General features: G+C 38.5%; 1 protein-coding gene across 1 annotated transcript in view; it reads left to right on the top strand.

Annotated features, from left to right (window-relative positions):
* The window catches only part of LOC138697816 (ankyrin repeat and SAM domain-containing protein 1A), a 598,611-nt gene that overhangs the window by 546,450 nt on the left and 36,273 nt on the right, over positions 1-15,888 (top strand). The window contains exons 14-16 of the mRNA XM_069823347.1: positions 8,535-8,795; positions 11,398-11,562; positions 15,664-15,801. Of these exons, the coding sequence (XP_069679448.1) occupies positions 8,535-8,795; positions 11,398-11,562; positions 15,664-15,801 (564 nt within the window). The remainder of the gene's footprint in view (positions 1-8,534; positions 8,796-11,397; positions 11,563-15,663; positions 15,802-15,888) is intronic.

Raw genomic sequence — 15,888 nt, 5'->3', positions numbered from 1 at the left:
AATTACGCGCAAGAAAAGAGTCCGAACAATGCGTGATATAATTTGACCAATTAAAATGCATGCTTTGTCCTACTGGACCAATGGGATTGGGCCAGCAACGATCTGAAGCGTAAGAATACTCTCGTTGTAGGCAGTGATTTTACCACACGCCCGACAAGACTGTCTATACCGCTGGCTAAGCATCTCAAGACAGTGTATTCCGCTGACACTGTTCCTGGTTCCAATTTAATACTCCACAGGAAATCATGCTACAGAGCGTTCTTTAGACCTGGGGCATAACAATAGTATTCCATATTTGTACTTCCATTTTTATTAAGATTTTGAGGAAATTATTTTTCTTTTCAAACATTTTACGAATTCGTAAGTCCGGTGTACCATTCACAGGGACATTCAGCAATAAACAGTGCGATATTTTACGTTTAGTATTCAAAATATGTAGGTTCCGAAACGGAAAAACAAAATGGTATTCCATATTTGTAACACTTCCTCTATTATTATTATTATTATTATTATTATTATTATTATTATTATTATTATTATTATACTGGGACGCGTCAGTACCAGAAGTCCGAAGCAATAAGGAGCCACACATGCGGCCAAGATCAAGTGCTGGTGACAGCAGCTCGCAGCATCAGGTAGTGGCGTACCGTAGCAGCCGTAGCAGGTGTGTGGCAGAGCGAATACAGGACCGGCGAGCCGTGAAATACGTAATAGTCCGCAACCCCCACACCCTGCAGGCCTGCGTAATGATAACAATTACACAGCACCACATGTCGGCCTCTCTCCGATGACCCACGGTTCAAACCCCAGCCGACTGGTCGGCTTCATCAACATCCTCTCGCAATTAGCGTGGCGGCGTGTAACTAAGACCGACTTCTGTCGCAGTGTTGCCAACTCAAAGGAAATCAATTACGTAAATTATATAAAAATAATAATTTACAGTAAACGTGCTAATTGAGTATAAAATTACTTTAAGTGATATAATTAAACAAAAGGAATAGTACCGCGATTGCACCATGCTTACGTCTTTGCCAAGTACCGCGGATTCAGTACGTCCGAATGCGATAAATCTTTAGGCAAAAAGTCGAAGTTACGCTTCCGTCCGTTAAGTAAATAAAATAATTGATCCAATGTAATATATTTCCTCCTTGGAAAATTATTCTATATTATTGAATACTTAAATATTTACTTACGGGGACATTCATAAGTAAAGGCAACAATACTGTAAATCAACGCTCTTAGCGGTGAGTAACGTAATCTTTTAGTAGGCCTACTGTATTGTACATTAATTATATTAATGCCTGCCAGAAATTCTCCTCTGGACCCAAGAGTTGCGGGTTCAAGCTCGACTGGGATGAATAGATTTTTCAGCACGCAAAAATCCGGAGCTCAAGTCTAAAGGCCGATTCACAATAAACCGGGAACTGAAACTACAACGACAACGAGAACGGAAATAATGTTAAAATAAGTGTATGTAAATGTGAGCGTTCACAGTAGTTAATTATAAATGCTCACATTTAAATACATTTATTTTAACAATATTTCCGTTCTCGTTCTCGTTGTAGTTCCCGTTCCCGGTTTATTGTGAACCAGCCTTAAGCTGTGAGTCCCGTGTTAGAGTTCTCCGGCACGTTAAAGAACTATAAGCCTAAATCAGAGCTGCTGGACTAAATTTCTCCTCTCTCACGTCCTAAGTAATAGCCCTACCATAAGTTGCATACTATGTGGCGTTTGAAGCGATGAGCTTACCTCTTGTTCCTTTGCCCCCTGTTGCCAAATAAGTGTAAGTAACTAAATTCCTCTTCTATGGGGAGTAGCTTTTTTTAAATAGGTTATTTTACGACGCTTTATCAACGTCTTAGGTTATTTACCGTCTGAATGAGATGGTGATAATGCCGGTGAAATGAGTCCGGGCTCCAGCATCGATAGTTACTCAGCATTTGCTCATAGTGAGTTGAGGGAAAACCCCGGAAAAAATCTCAACCGGGTAACTTGCTCCGACCGGGAGCCGAACCCTGGCTACCAGATTTCGCGGCCAGACGCGCTAACCGTTACTCCACAGGTCTGGACATGGTGGTACCTATGTTTCGACTTCGGAACTATGGGTAGAATGAATGAATGAATGAATCAATCTATCAGTCAATCAATATCAGGAATAAGTATTACTATTTTTTGTAGGATCTAAGTGACAACTGTGCTTTTTTTTCCCTTAAGATTCGATATTGAGAATGCCAACAAAGACAGACTGCTCGCCTTTGATAAGCCGGTGTTTAAAAAGGATAATGACCAAACCATTTCAAAAGTAATTTTATGTAGGTATCATTCCTGACTTCGGCAATAAATTATACTGCAGAACCAGTGTTCGCCGTTCACAAAGTTTGTAGAGAACGTAGATGAAGGTTAAGTATTGTATCTCTTTTTTTTTATTATTATTTTACGTCTGTCTGTGCAATAGTTAAATTTTATACTTGTGTGATTAAAAATCAATATCATTAGCCTGGAACATGTCTAGAAATGTGTCACAACAACGTGTTTGTACCGACACTTGCGATTGATGGCCAGGCAGCGTGACACACGAGGCTAATTACATCAGTTCACACATTTCGTAGCAGCTGTGTATACGTAATCTGTGCGCCTGCTCCGGATTTAAAATGGATAATACCGACAAGTTGAAATATATAGTTTCATGTCGAATTGCTAGAATTGTACTCAATATATTAATCTTAATAAAAATCACGAGAAAAAAATTGAATTAAAATTTCATATACCAAAGACAATATTCTAGTTCTGAGATTCCTCCTTTTTTGATCAATATTTGAATAGGGTAGAGTGAGAACAAACCGAATAAAAATCTCACTCGCCGACAACCATGCTGTCTTAGGACGCCCATCAACGTATTGACCACGAAGTGGCCTACACAAATGTTAAATAGATACCAGTTAGGCTGGGTCCATATCGGAAAGTTTAAGTAAACTTTGTTAAAACATTATGTTGGGAGGCCGGAGGGAAAAAGACCTTTAGGGAGACCGAAACGTAGATGGGAAGATAATATTAAAATGGATTTGAGGGAGGTGGGATATGATGATAGAGAATGGATTAATCTTGCTCAGGATAGGGACCAGTGGCGGGCTTATGTGAGGACGGCAATGAACCTCCGGGTTCCTTAAAAGCCAGTAAGTAAGTAAAACATTATGTCCATCCAAGTTTTTATTCTGCGAGTCATGGTCGCCCGCAGGATTTGCTCCGGAGAGGATATATACATATTGTAGAAGTGTCAAATCTAACCCTAAATTTATCATCTTTCACTTCACAAACACTTAAAAAGATTACTAAACGTTTACAGATTAAGTAGTTTCACTTCTGCCTCGCATGGAGGCAGCACACTCATTTTTCTTCATTTTCATATATTTCTTCGTTGTTTATTCAATGCTTTATTTTTTCTCTCTTTCTTCCTTTCTTTTAAGTCCCTTTCTTTTTTTTCTATTTTTCTTTCTTTATTTCCTTCTTTCTCTTTCTTTCCTTCTTTCTTTTCTTGTTTCTCTCTTTCCGATTTTCTTTCTTTTCTTGTTTCTTTGTTTCCTTTTTTCTTTTCTTCTTTCTTTCCTTCCTTCTTTCTTTCCTTCCTTCTTTCTTTCTTTCTTTCTTTCCTTCCTTCTTTCTTTCCTTCTTTCTTTCCTCTTTCTTTCCTTTCTTTCCTTCTTTCTTCTTTGTTTCCTTTTTCTTTCTTTCTTTCCTTTCTTTCCTCCTTTCTTTCCTTCTTTCCTTCTTTCTTTCCTTCTTTCCTTCCTTCTTTCTTTCCATCTTTCCTTCTTTCTTTCCTTCTGTCTTTCTTTTTTCCTTCTTTCTTTCCTTCTTTCTTTCTTTCCTTCTTTCCGTCTTTGTTTCCTTTTTTCTTTCTTTCTCTTTCTTTCTTTCCTTCTTTTCTTTTTTCTCTCTTTCCGATTTTCTTTCTTTCCATTTTTCTTTTTTCTTACCTTCTTTCTTTCCTTCTTTCCTTCCTTCCTTCTTTCTTCCTTTCCTTCTTTCTTTCTTTCCTGCTTTCTTTCCTTCTTTCTTTCTTTCCTTCCTTCCTGCTTTCTTTCTTTCCTTCTTTCTTTCTTTCTTTCTTTCTTTCTTTCCTTCTTTCCTTCTTTCCTTCCTTCTTTCTTTCCTTCTTTCCTTCCTTCTTTCTTTCCTTCTTTCCTTCCTTCTTTCTTTCCTTCTTTCCTTCTTTCCCTTCTTTCCTTCTTTCTTTCTTTCCTTCTTTCTTTCTTTCCTTCTTTCCTTCCTTCTTTCTTTCCTTCTTTCCTTCTTTCTTTCCTTCTTTCCTTCTTTCTTTCCTTCTTTCTTTCCTTCTTTCTTTCCTTCTTTCTTTCTTTCCTTCTTTCTTTCCTTTCTTTCTTTCTTTCTTTCTTTCCTTCTTTCTTTCTTTCCTTCTTTCTTTCTTTCCTTCTTTCTTTCTTTCCTTCTTTCCTCCCTTCTTTCCTTCTTTCTTTCCTTATTTCTTTCTTTCTTTCTTTCTTTCTTTCTTTCTTTCTTTCTTTTGGGTTGTTTCAGACAATTTAAATCTTGTATCCTACGGAGACGTAAGAACTTCTGTCACATATGATCGGCAGAATGCAAGACTTCCATACACGATTGACTGCCATTTGAGTTTTCTTACATATCGGTTGAGTTGCTATGAAATTGATGCCTTGAGTTGCGGAATATGCTAAAATTACTTTCATAGACGACTTAATTATATTCTATTGAACACATTTTTCAGAAATAAGAGGTAGTCTGTTTGCAGTTAGCTCGTAATGACAAGTTTTGCTACTCGGAGACGATGCTATGATAATCTGGCTCTCGCTAATAAACTTTGAAATGAGTGTGACAGGAAAACTGGAAATACCGGTAGATATATTTGAGAAAGTCTGATTCGTGGCAGTTTTGTGTCCTGTAAAAGACAATGTTTTATTGGAAGCCTACTCTTCGTGACTGGGATCAGAATCTCTGACGAGAATAGGTTTTTTTAGTTGGTTGTTTAACGATGCTAGGTTATTGAGCGTCGATGGGATGGTGCTAGCGAGATGAGGCCGAGGATTCGCCATAGATTATCTGACATTCGCTTTACGGTAATGAAAACCTCGGAAGAAACTCAACCAGATAATCAGCTCAAGCGGAAATCGAACCCGCTTCCGATTGCAATTCCGGATCGGCAGGCAAGATCCTTAGTCGTCTGAGCTACGCCGGTGGCTTGCAGAAAGTTCAGGGCTGGAAGTAATCACTCTTCTAGGTGGAGATTAAGCGTATTTTATGGTCCATCAGAATTGTGTAACATGTATAGAAAATATCTGATAAGCAGCTGAATTATTGTGCAAATCTAGCTTTCAGGTAAAGTTCTCTGGAAAGCAGACTTGAATAATTTAAAGAAAAAAAATTCCGGGGTTGAGTACCAACTGAGCTACCCAGGAGCTTCACCCGACACCGTCTCAATTCTTCCCTTTGTGTCCACATAACATGGAACTGGGCTGACAAGACGCCAGAAATTAATCAAGTCTGCTTGACAGGGAACGTTATATGGAAGCTAGATTTGTACAATAGGCTATATATACGTTACTGTAGGTAGGCGTACGTTAACAGAAAAACACACAATTTCAAGTCACACAGACTTTGTGTGCACTCGATGTGGCTTTCTGGCGTCTTGTCAGCCCACTCGAGTTATGTGGACATAAAGGGAAGAATTGAGATGGTGTCGGGTGAAGTTCCTGGATAGCTCAGTTGGTAGAGCGTCGGTGCGTTCAGCCAAAGCTCCCAGGATCGATACCCGGCCCCGAAACAATTTTTCCCTTGAAATTATTCAAGCTGAAGTAGTGTTTATTTCTACAGAGATACGAGGGTAGATCGAAAAGTAACGCACAACAATTTTTTGTGACAACGATATTTCATAGGTAAGCAAAATGAAATAATGCACAAGAAAGCTGCAGGTTTTACCTGTTCTTCGACATTGGAACCAAGTCTCTCGACACATTTCTCTCATCGTGACACCATATTCAGTACACCTCGTTCATAAAACTCCGTTTTTTTTGGGGTGGGGGGCGTATAGCCACTAATTTCACTTCATCCGAACGGAAGCGTTATCCTCCTAGGAATTTCTTCATTGGTCTGAACAGGTGAAAGACGATGCGAGGCCTAGAATGCAGTGTGGGTGATTGCCGCCTTATGATGCCTCTGACATTGGGTGGTGTTGTAGCGGTCACTGGTCGGCCGGAACGTTATTCGTCGGATGACTTCTTCGAAGAACCTGCACCACCTGGAGATGTTGCTATGGTCCAGACAATCAAGCGCCATTCACCTCCAATATTTCCCTGTGGATTTCACTTGAATTTTTCGTTTTTCGCAAAGAAACGGACTACACTTCGCTGCCCTTTACAAGTGAACCATAGTAGAAAACGCACCATTTTTACTGAGTTGTTACAGCTCATTCCGACAGGGTGATATCTGATCGAATCATTACTGTCTGTAGCGCAATATTCAAACTAATTACAGTAGCGGCTGGTGGTCAAAGTAATGAGTGTGCTACAATATCTGTATCGGCCTACTGTATTCACTTATTTGTATTTATCTTAATTTGAGACTCGCCTAGTGACGAAATAATATGAAGTCCTATGAAGTCCATACGATGTTCCTTCCTACTGCAGAACTTTTCATTTACCCTGGTGTTAAACCCCCTCCATCTTGGACATCATGCCCTTTTCTATTGGCAGTATTGCAAGACCAGTGAGACGATCCTGGGACATAGTGCTCCTTAAAAACGTTTTTATGCGTTTCAAGAAAGAAAAACATCCTTCTGGCTCAGCAGTGGTCATTGGTGTTGTAACCAAAATATTTAACAACTCCGTTACTTCACAGAATGGATCCTGTAAATTGTTGTTTGTGACAATTGAACAGCCATCTATATTTCGGAAGTCGGGTCTTCCGTATAGAACTCCAAGTTGTGTCTAACACTCTTTTGTTCAGTATAGTATAGCTGTTGGGAGCAACTTCAACAGGCAGATGGCAGCAGCAGTCGGACACTTGAATTACCAAATACATTGTAAATAGTTCCGAGTTCTTCCACAAACAAGCATTCTTTCGTTACGCTTTACTTTTGCAATCTCCAACCTGTGTCGCGCTGAAGCTGACTACAGCACTTTCCCGCGTAAAAATAGCCAATCAGAGCAGTGATTTCAGCTTTGCACATGCGCATAACTGTCTACATTCTCATGTGCAGTTCTGAGTAGCACAACGAACCCCCTGAGGCACCGAAGAGCGAAGACTAAACACTCTATAACGCGTCATGAATATAACCACTGGAAATTGTCAAATGACATATCAAATACTATGGTATTGGAAATACATTATTTGAGCAAAAATTATCATTGTACTGTAGCACATAAGGACGGGCCGCCGCTGACTAATTATCTGCCGAATTTGAACGTCCTAACCAAAATAGTATTTCGTAAAATAATTGTTGTGCGTTACTTTCCGATCCTCCCTTCTATTAGTATCACTGTTGAGTGAAATGGTTTCATTGCTTAAAGTACAGTATCAGTATCCTCATTTTTGCTCATAACAGTGAGCCGCGCCACTGTGTTAAAAAGGGGTGGGTTTATAAACTGCAGAGAGGGCTGCATCATATAGGAATGGGATGGGTGTGGGAGAAAGGAGAGAATAACAGGAGGAATGTGTGGCGTAATGTGAAGATGCGTTTAATTGATATCGAGAGGCAAGAGATTGAGCTCCAATGTTCGGAAAAGTCCTCACTACATTTACAATCAGATCTCATGCTTAACTGGTGCAGGTGTGACTACATAAACTCTTGTAACAAAGACAGCAGAGCAGGTTTAGCGTGGCTAAGATTGGGGGCATGGAAGGGTAATAAAATTGTCAACGAAGAAGGGGAGCGTCTTTGTCCGCTTTACAAGGAAAAGGACTCCTATAAACATATTTTATTACAGTGTGTCGAATTGGAACATGTACGGAGAAAATATCTACCACCCTCGATGCTAAGTCAGAATAGGAGTTCGCTTGCATGTCTTAACCTCATGGGGAATAGAGAATAGGAACAAAAGATTGGATTGTTCCTCGTGAAGGCGAAAAAGATTAGAACTTCAGCTGTTGAAGTTTGTGACGCGAACTGAGGAACGGATAATAGTACACTTTTATGTCTTTTAGGTTAGGATATATTATATAATGTGTTTTATTGTGCCATTTCCATTTTAATATGTGTGTTCTTTTAGAAAGTAGTTGGATGTAATCATAGGTTGGGGGGGGGGGACTTACAAATGAGGACTTGTTTTGGGTACAAAGTACGTACGGTCAGAAGACCCGTGCATTGGATTTTAGAGAAAATTATGATAATATAAAATCTGTATGTCTAATATCACTCAATAAATCCATCCATCTACCTCAACCCATATTATCCAATCGCATCTGCGTAATCACCATTTAAAAGGGACGTTAAATAAAGAATTAGCAATCAGCGATCTGTGCACCTCCATGATCCACACAGCAGAACACTTGTGTGTCCGCAGAAATCGAACATCCAGCAGCTGAAGGAGGAGATACGGGAAAAACTTCCGGTGGTGCCCAATACGGGTACCCTGAGGCACAGCCACAAAAAGTCCCGCCCGGCGCCTCCGCCCCCGCTGTCAACAAACGGCTCAGGTGCTAGCGGGGACCTCGAGATAAGGGCGCCCTCCGAGCTGTTGGTGGGGGTGCCGGCCACCCTGACTACCCAGTGGCGACACCGACCCCACGTCCTTGTCGCCGGCTCTGTTAATTACGTCGCCAATGTAAGTACAGTCCACAAAGAGCAGCTGAGAAGCTACTCTAACATTTATTTAACATTGCAGTAAGTCTGTGGAACAAGAAAGAGGGTTTAATATAAGGCTGAACGTATGGTATACGGTGCAAAGGAAGGCAACTCTACTTCACTCTCATCTGAACCATCATGACATGTTTGTTAGGTGTGAGCATAAACGCATTTTAATAATAATAATAATAATAATAATAATAATAATAATAATAATAATAAATTATAATAATACTTTACTGCTAGCACAAATATAATAATCACTCTAGCATCCCAGAAAGAGTAAGTTACATACTCGTGCTCATGGGGCATTCCACATAATTTTAAGACATTAACAGAATAACAAGTAAAAAAAGAAAAAGAAAAACACAGATATCATAATAATTGGAACTTTAAATTTTCTGTCTAAACAATAATTTTCAATTGATTTTTTTTTAATAAGGAGCATTAACAAATTGTATGTTTGGAAATTGAGCTATTATCTTGTTATAGAACCTTGGACCGAAGTTGCTACTGTGATTGTATGCTATGGTTGTGGTACATTTAGTTTATGTCAACCATATTATATTGTCTGATATTTTATATTTATATGAATACAGATTAAAGATATTTCGGTTTTTATGTACGAAATTCAATAAGACATTGTTATAAATTTGATGGATATCAAATACTTTAAATTCTGAATAGAACACTTCTAAAGGATAATCAAGACGTTTATTAATATATAACATCAATTTATGCTGTGCTACTTGCAGCAGGATTGCAGCCCAATTTGTCCAAAGAGCTCACTTTTCAAACCAAATTGCGACATGTAAAGGCTCCCTCTATTCTATATTCATTCATTCATTCATTCATTCATTCATTCATTCATTCATTCATTCATTCATTCATTCATTCATTCATAGTTTTCCGCCCAAGGGCAGGTCTTTCACCGCATTCTCCAATCTTCCCTATTTTACCGCCTTCCTCTTAGTCTCCGCTTACGATCATACACCGAGTGTATAAAAAGTTACACCGATTTTCATTGCAAGCATTTATTATTTATTTGTTACAACACCATGATTACCTGAAACAGCCTTCTAACGTACCACCGTCTCTTAAGCCATACTTCCCCAGGAACAGCAAACGTAGTGCTAAACAAGAGAGACACAATTCATCCCCCACACAGAGTATCAAATCATCAGCAAAGACGTTGCCAGGATTTGTGTTTCTATCTCTCAGTGTTAATCAAGAGGAAACAGTTAATTCTGTATGAAGTCTCTAACCTTCATAAAGACGTAGCTAGGATTCTTGCTTTCAGTTGACAACAGACCAGCCGAACACTACAGGTGAATAGACCACATAACACTAGATCAACAATGGTACAATTAAATAAACCATTTGATGGAACGTGTGGATGTACTACACAGTGTTCGACAATCCAAATTAAATGCTAAGTACCAACGTGATGTGAGTAAAAATTTAGCTTCAGTTGACCGCAACATAAGCACGTTGTTAAATATTAAGCAGTGAAGACCTGACTTAAAACTGTGCGTTCACTCTTCCCTTTCTTTACATACTCACAAATGGCTTTCAAAGAATCCGGAGATTGATTGCCGCCCTCACATAAGCCTGCCATCGGTCCTTATCGTGAGCAAGATTAATCTAGTCCCTAGCATCGTATTCCATCTCCCTAAGATCCATTTTAACATTATCCTCCCATCTACGTCTCTGCCTCCCCAAAGATCCTTTCCCCTCAGATCTTCCAACTAATGCATTTCTGGATTCACTCATACGTACACATGCTCTGCCTATTTCAGACGTCTGAATTTAATGTTCCTAATTATGTCAGGTGAAGAATACAATGCGTGCAGTTCTGCGTTTTGTAACTTTCTCAATTATCTTGTAACTTCATCCTTCGTAGCCCCAAATATTTTCCTAAGCACCTTATTCTCGGACACCCTTAACCTCTGTTCCTCTCTCAGAGGGAGAGTCCAAGTTTCACAACTTTACAAAACAACGGATAGTATAACTGTTTTATAAATTCTAACTTTCCCGTGTTTTTGAAAGAAAACTAAATTACAGACGGTTCTCAACTGAATAGTAGCTGGCATTTTCCATATTTATTCTGCGTTTAATTTCCTCTGGAGTGTCATTTATATTTGTTACTGTTGTTCCAAGAAAGATATTTTAATTTTTTCACTTCATCAATGGATAAATTATCAATTTTTTATATTTTTATACTAATACAATAAAAATTATTAGCATACATAAATTAAAATATTACCTTCTTTGGATTGACCAATAGGCTGGATCATCATGGTAACCTCTAGAAAGGGCAGCTATAATAGTGAACAAGTTATGACAACCTTCATATGTACTATCAACTCCTAAGCCATACTTCCCCAAAAACTGTTGTGCAACAGTAATGATTCTTACTCTCTTCTTTGTGGATTGAGGAATGTGGTAGAAAGGGAGGGAAAACTGTAGTTATACCATTCACCGGATCTGTGAATTTCCTGGGCGAATGGTATTCTTAGTTCCTAAGTACAGTGATAGGATATACTTCGTATTGTAACTCTGTATTGTTTTTTTTTTTACAGTACCTGGGATCAACCGTCGTTAAAGAGCTTCGAGGAACCGAATCCACCAAGAAGTCCATCCAGAAGCTGAAGAAATCCTCTTCGACCAAAGACGCCAAATCCACACCGGACATTATTCTGGCTATATCTTACCGTGGTGTGAAATTCCTCAACACGATCACCAAGGTAAGTGCGAGCCCTATGTATTACGGGGAACTTTATGTATAAATTCTAATGGCGGTGCAATTTTCAGCATTCCAGACACCGAAAAATATGTTCTTAATATCCCGTTCGTCTTGAAATCTCGGCTATGAAGAAGTTGTGTTTATGGTGTACAGAGCTAAAGTTGTGAAATTTTTTTTTCGGTGTACTCCTGTTTTTACATCTTCCTTGTATCAATGCTTCAATTTCTCCTTTCATACCGTATTCTTTACGGAAAAAAGGCAGCTACTTGTGTTTGTTCGGCGTTGGATGGGTCGTTCGCCCGGACCGCCTGGGTGATAGGCTGAAGGTCTGACCACTCAGTCACTGCAGGGGACACATTTCTGACGTCACTTGCTTAGCAACGGATGAGACTCTTGTATTGATTTGCTGTTTCCTAGAGGAATAAACTTTCTTTCTTGCATGAATTAGTTTCTCATTCCTCTTATACAAACGGTTCTCGAACATACTAATTCAGATGAGATACAATGATTGCATTCTAAATACTTCTATAGATACAGTCTATGATATATATATTCAATAAAGAAGTAAAGGAAAAATAATAATTAGTAACATAACATATAAATGCATTAAATTTATGCCACTATCAGTTATATTCATAGTCCATAAGAAACTGTGCCTTAACAATCTAAATGTCACATTAAGAACCCACCGAGAAAATAAAGGTTACACGTAATTACAGAGATCCTATGAACTCCCTATCACTTTTCATGTTACTATTTTTTTCTTAGCCACATGTGTCGTGGATTGTAATCCCAAATGATTTCCATATATCTGTCATCAGTAGGAAACGGATTTCTAGGTACTAACAAAAAGAGATTTAGAACTTTATAAAATCCAATTTAGGACTTTAAGGAGTTTATATAAAATGAACAATTAATAATTTCAAGGGAAAAATTGTTCTGCGGCTGAGTTTCGATTCCGGGACCCTTCACTTAGCGCACGAATGCTCTACCGACTGAGCTATCCCAGGAACTGTACACGACACCGTCACAATTGTTCCCTTTATATCCACACAACTCAAATGGGCTGACAAGACGCCAGAACCCAACTTTGAGTGCATACAATTCTGAGTGAGTTAAATTGTGGCTTTCTATTAAAGCACCTACAGTAACGAATATTTTTTTAAGTTGGTTATTTAACGACGCTGTATCAAGTACTAGGTTATTTAGCGTCGATGAGATTTGTGATAGCGAATGGTATTTGACGAGATGAGGCCGAGGATTCGCCTCAGATTACCTAGCATTCACCTTACATTTGGGGAAAACCTCGGAAAAAAACAACCAGGTAATCAGCCCAAGCGAGGATCGAACCCGCGCCGGAGCGCTATTTCAGACCGGTAGGCAAGCGCCTTAACTGACTGAGCCACGAATATATTCGTTAATATGCCCGGCCTCGGAACAATTTTTCCCTTGAAATTATTCAAGCCTGCTTCACAGGGAGCTATTACCCGAAAGCGAGATTTGCATAACAATAATTTTAATTTTACTAAATATTCAATTTAGGCGGAATTTATGTACAAAGAACTGGTGCTGACAATGAGTGCTACTCTACTGAAGGTAAAGAAGAATTCTGTTGCTCATTGGTCAGTTTCATTTCGTTTAATGAGGGTGCATTGAAGCGAAAACTAATTTGTAAGCTTTCGCCTAATCTGAAAAATCTATAGTCCCTTTTGTGGTAGGATGGTCGTTTACAAGCGAACTTCAGTTCCTGGAAATTAGGTAAAATCTTCTTCCTTCCCCTTCTAAGACCAATATGGAACGAATTTGCTGGGCCAGTGTTTATCTGCAAGACAATTATTTTACATTTTACATGGCATTTTCGCGCGTTTTTTTTTCTTGGCATTCTTACATTTTTAGTACCGGAATTTTGATTTTAAATACAGGCTACACAAAAGGCGTTTTTCAGGCACAAACATAAATTTTAGGCATTTATAGGATTTTGTGGTTCATTTAGACGTTTAAAGTCCTACTTAATTTTAATAGGGGATCCTGTGTACATGAAACGTAGAGATATCTGAATAACGTAGTCTACGACGTAGCAAGCAAAATAGTACCTAGAAATCCGTTCCCTATTTACCATATATTCGTTCAATTATTCCATATTTATCAGTAAGTTAATGGTTAACACATAAATTATACAGGGACATCATTTTATTTTTACTAACATTTCTGATATTAACCTGGCTATACCTTTGGATCAACGGTTGCACCCCTTCCACGACTGGAGTTCGATGGCGTAATATACCAACAAATCACTTTACTAGGTATAGGAGGGAAGAAAAGTAGTTCCTCCATTTACGTAAACTAGGAAATATCACGCTTTTGAGTTTGATAATTTTCATTAGGTTTTTGTTTAATCAGAATACAGTACAGTATTAACAATGAGTGTTTTTACTCACGAACTGAGCTATCCATTCGGACGTATTCATTATGCAGTGTATATTATACTGTCTATAGCACATTAGCGTACACTATAGAGAATGAAGTTAAATTGAAAAATAATCATAATATGGATATTTAAACACATTTTTCAAAATAGTGGCGGTTCATTTCGATACAGGCTTCAGTTCTAATGTGTGTAATTCCAATTACCAGTTTCGTCCTTCGTACTAGTAACTCATGTTGAAATAATTCTGTACGTACTCTGTAAAAGAGTACCTTACGTACTGTAAATTCAGTCTTCACTTCTGCTCGATCCGAAAAGATAAAGTTACTCAGACCTGCTATCTACTGTCCGTCCAAGTGGTTATGTCGCAGGATCGTAGAAAGGAGGGAAATCACGTGACAGTTAATTACTTAACGAGGCCGTTTTAAGTTATTTTAAACAGTTATATGGGTATAATATTACGTAGATGTCCAATTCCTAACAGAAATTAATGTTCTCAGAAAAGAGCTAAGACAGCCCAGCCACTAGCCTTTACAGAGAGGCGAATAGAAGCTGGTGGGGAAAACCGGAATGCGACGTAGGCAAATGGACGACAGTACCTGTGCGTAAATGATGCAATATTGAAAGCGCTTTCGTCATTGGAAAACGCGAACATATTTTTGGAACGTACTGTGGCGGTAAGGCTACTATGACTGTATATGCGGTCTTGGATCTGTGTGGAGGACGGTTCAACTTCATTAGTAGAAGGGGTGACAGTGAAGTACATTCAAAAACTCAGGTACAATAAAAATTGAAGTAAAAATAAAATGATGTCCCTGTATTTGTTCCGTCAATATTAATTCTTCTTCTTGTCCAAAAGTCTTTATGCCGTATCTCGGCGCTGCAATCCGATTTCTGGCATTTCTAATCTCCCAACTTTATGCACCATATATTATTCAACTCTTTATCGCCAGCTTTTGAACGTTAATCTCACAGGACGATACCTGATATACCGGAACTTTCAGTTATTCATGTCATGACATTTCATGTGTTCTGTAACTGTAATTAGCAGGGGCCGGTATTTATGGAGATTCATTTTATCATTTGTGTTTTTTAATATTGGGTCGGCGGAGATTGTTGGAGATTGATTTGTACTATTGGCGGAGATTAATGGAAATTTTGGAAAATACAATTATTTTGCAATTGGAGTATTAAATCCGTATGAATATTACTTTCCAAATAATTAACATTAAAGGTTCGTTGGATTCTGATAAAGTGCGGTATGGACAATAGACAGTATTTGTTGGATTGAGACTGTATTTAACACACATTCATTAAAAACGAAAAAAAAAACTTGCAGCCTTAAAATCAACACTTTCAAATTATTGGTGAAATGTTGAATTCTCCGTCTTTTGAGTTCATTAATGTAATCAGAAACCTGGAATACCATGGTAAAGTAACCTACTTGGGTATATAACAATTTTTTCGCTATTAGAACTCTATTTCGCGATTTGTCGCTATTGTTTTATCCGCATATTATTAATCAGAATCACTTAATTCGTAAAGATTAGTAAAAATCTATTGTACATCTATTATGTCGTGATTATCGCGATCTCCATAAATACCCGGCCCTGGTAATTAGATTGATATATTACTAATATGCTTTTGAAGACGTTGCTATGTCTTTCGCTTTTGCAGGACCTGGTATGCGAGCACGAGATCCGCAACATCCACTGCGCCTGCCAGGACGCTGATGATCTCACCCACTTCGCATATATCACCAAGGACCACGCCAGCAAGAGTCACTACTGCCATGTGTTCTGTGTCCAGACTATGGTACGTATTGCGTAGAAAGGTGGCCTTTCTTGTAAAATAATGAAGCCATAACTGGACAGTTCTACTTTTTTATGTAATTTCAGTAGC

The sequence above is a fragment of the Periplaneta americana genome, chromosome 4, assembly GCF_040183065.1.
Source record: "Periplaneta americana isolate PAMFEO1 chromosome 4, P.americana_PAMFEO1_priV1, whole genome shotgun sequence".
Taxonomy (NCBI): Eukaryota; Metazoa; Arthropoda; class Insecta; order Blattodea; family Blattidae; genus Periplaneta; species Periplaneta americana.
Note: the sequence above shows the minus strand (reverse complement) of the source record. Positions and strands in the feature narration are given on the sequence as shown.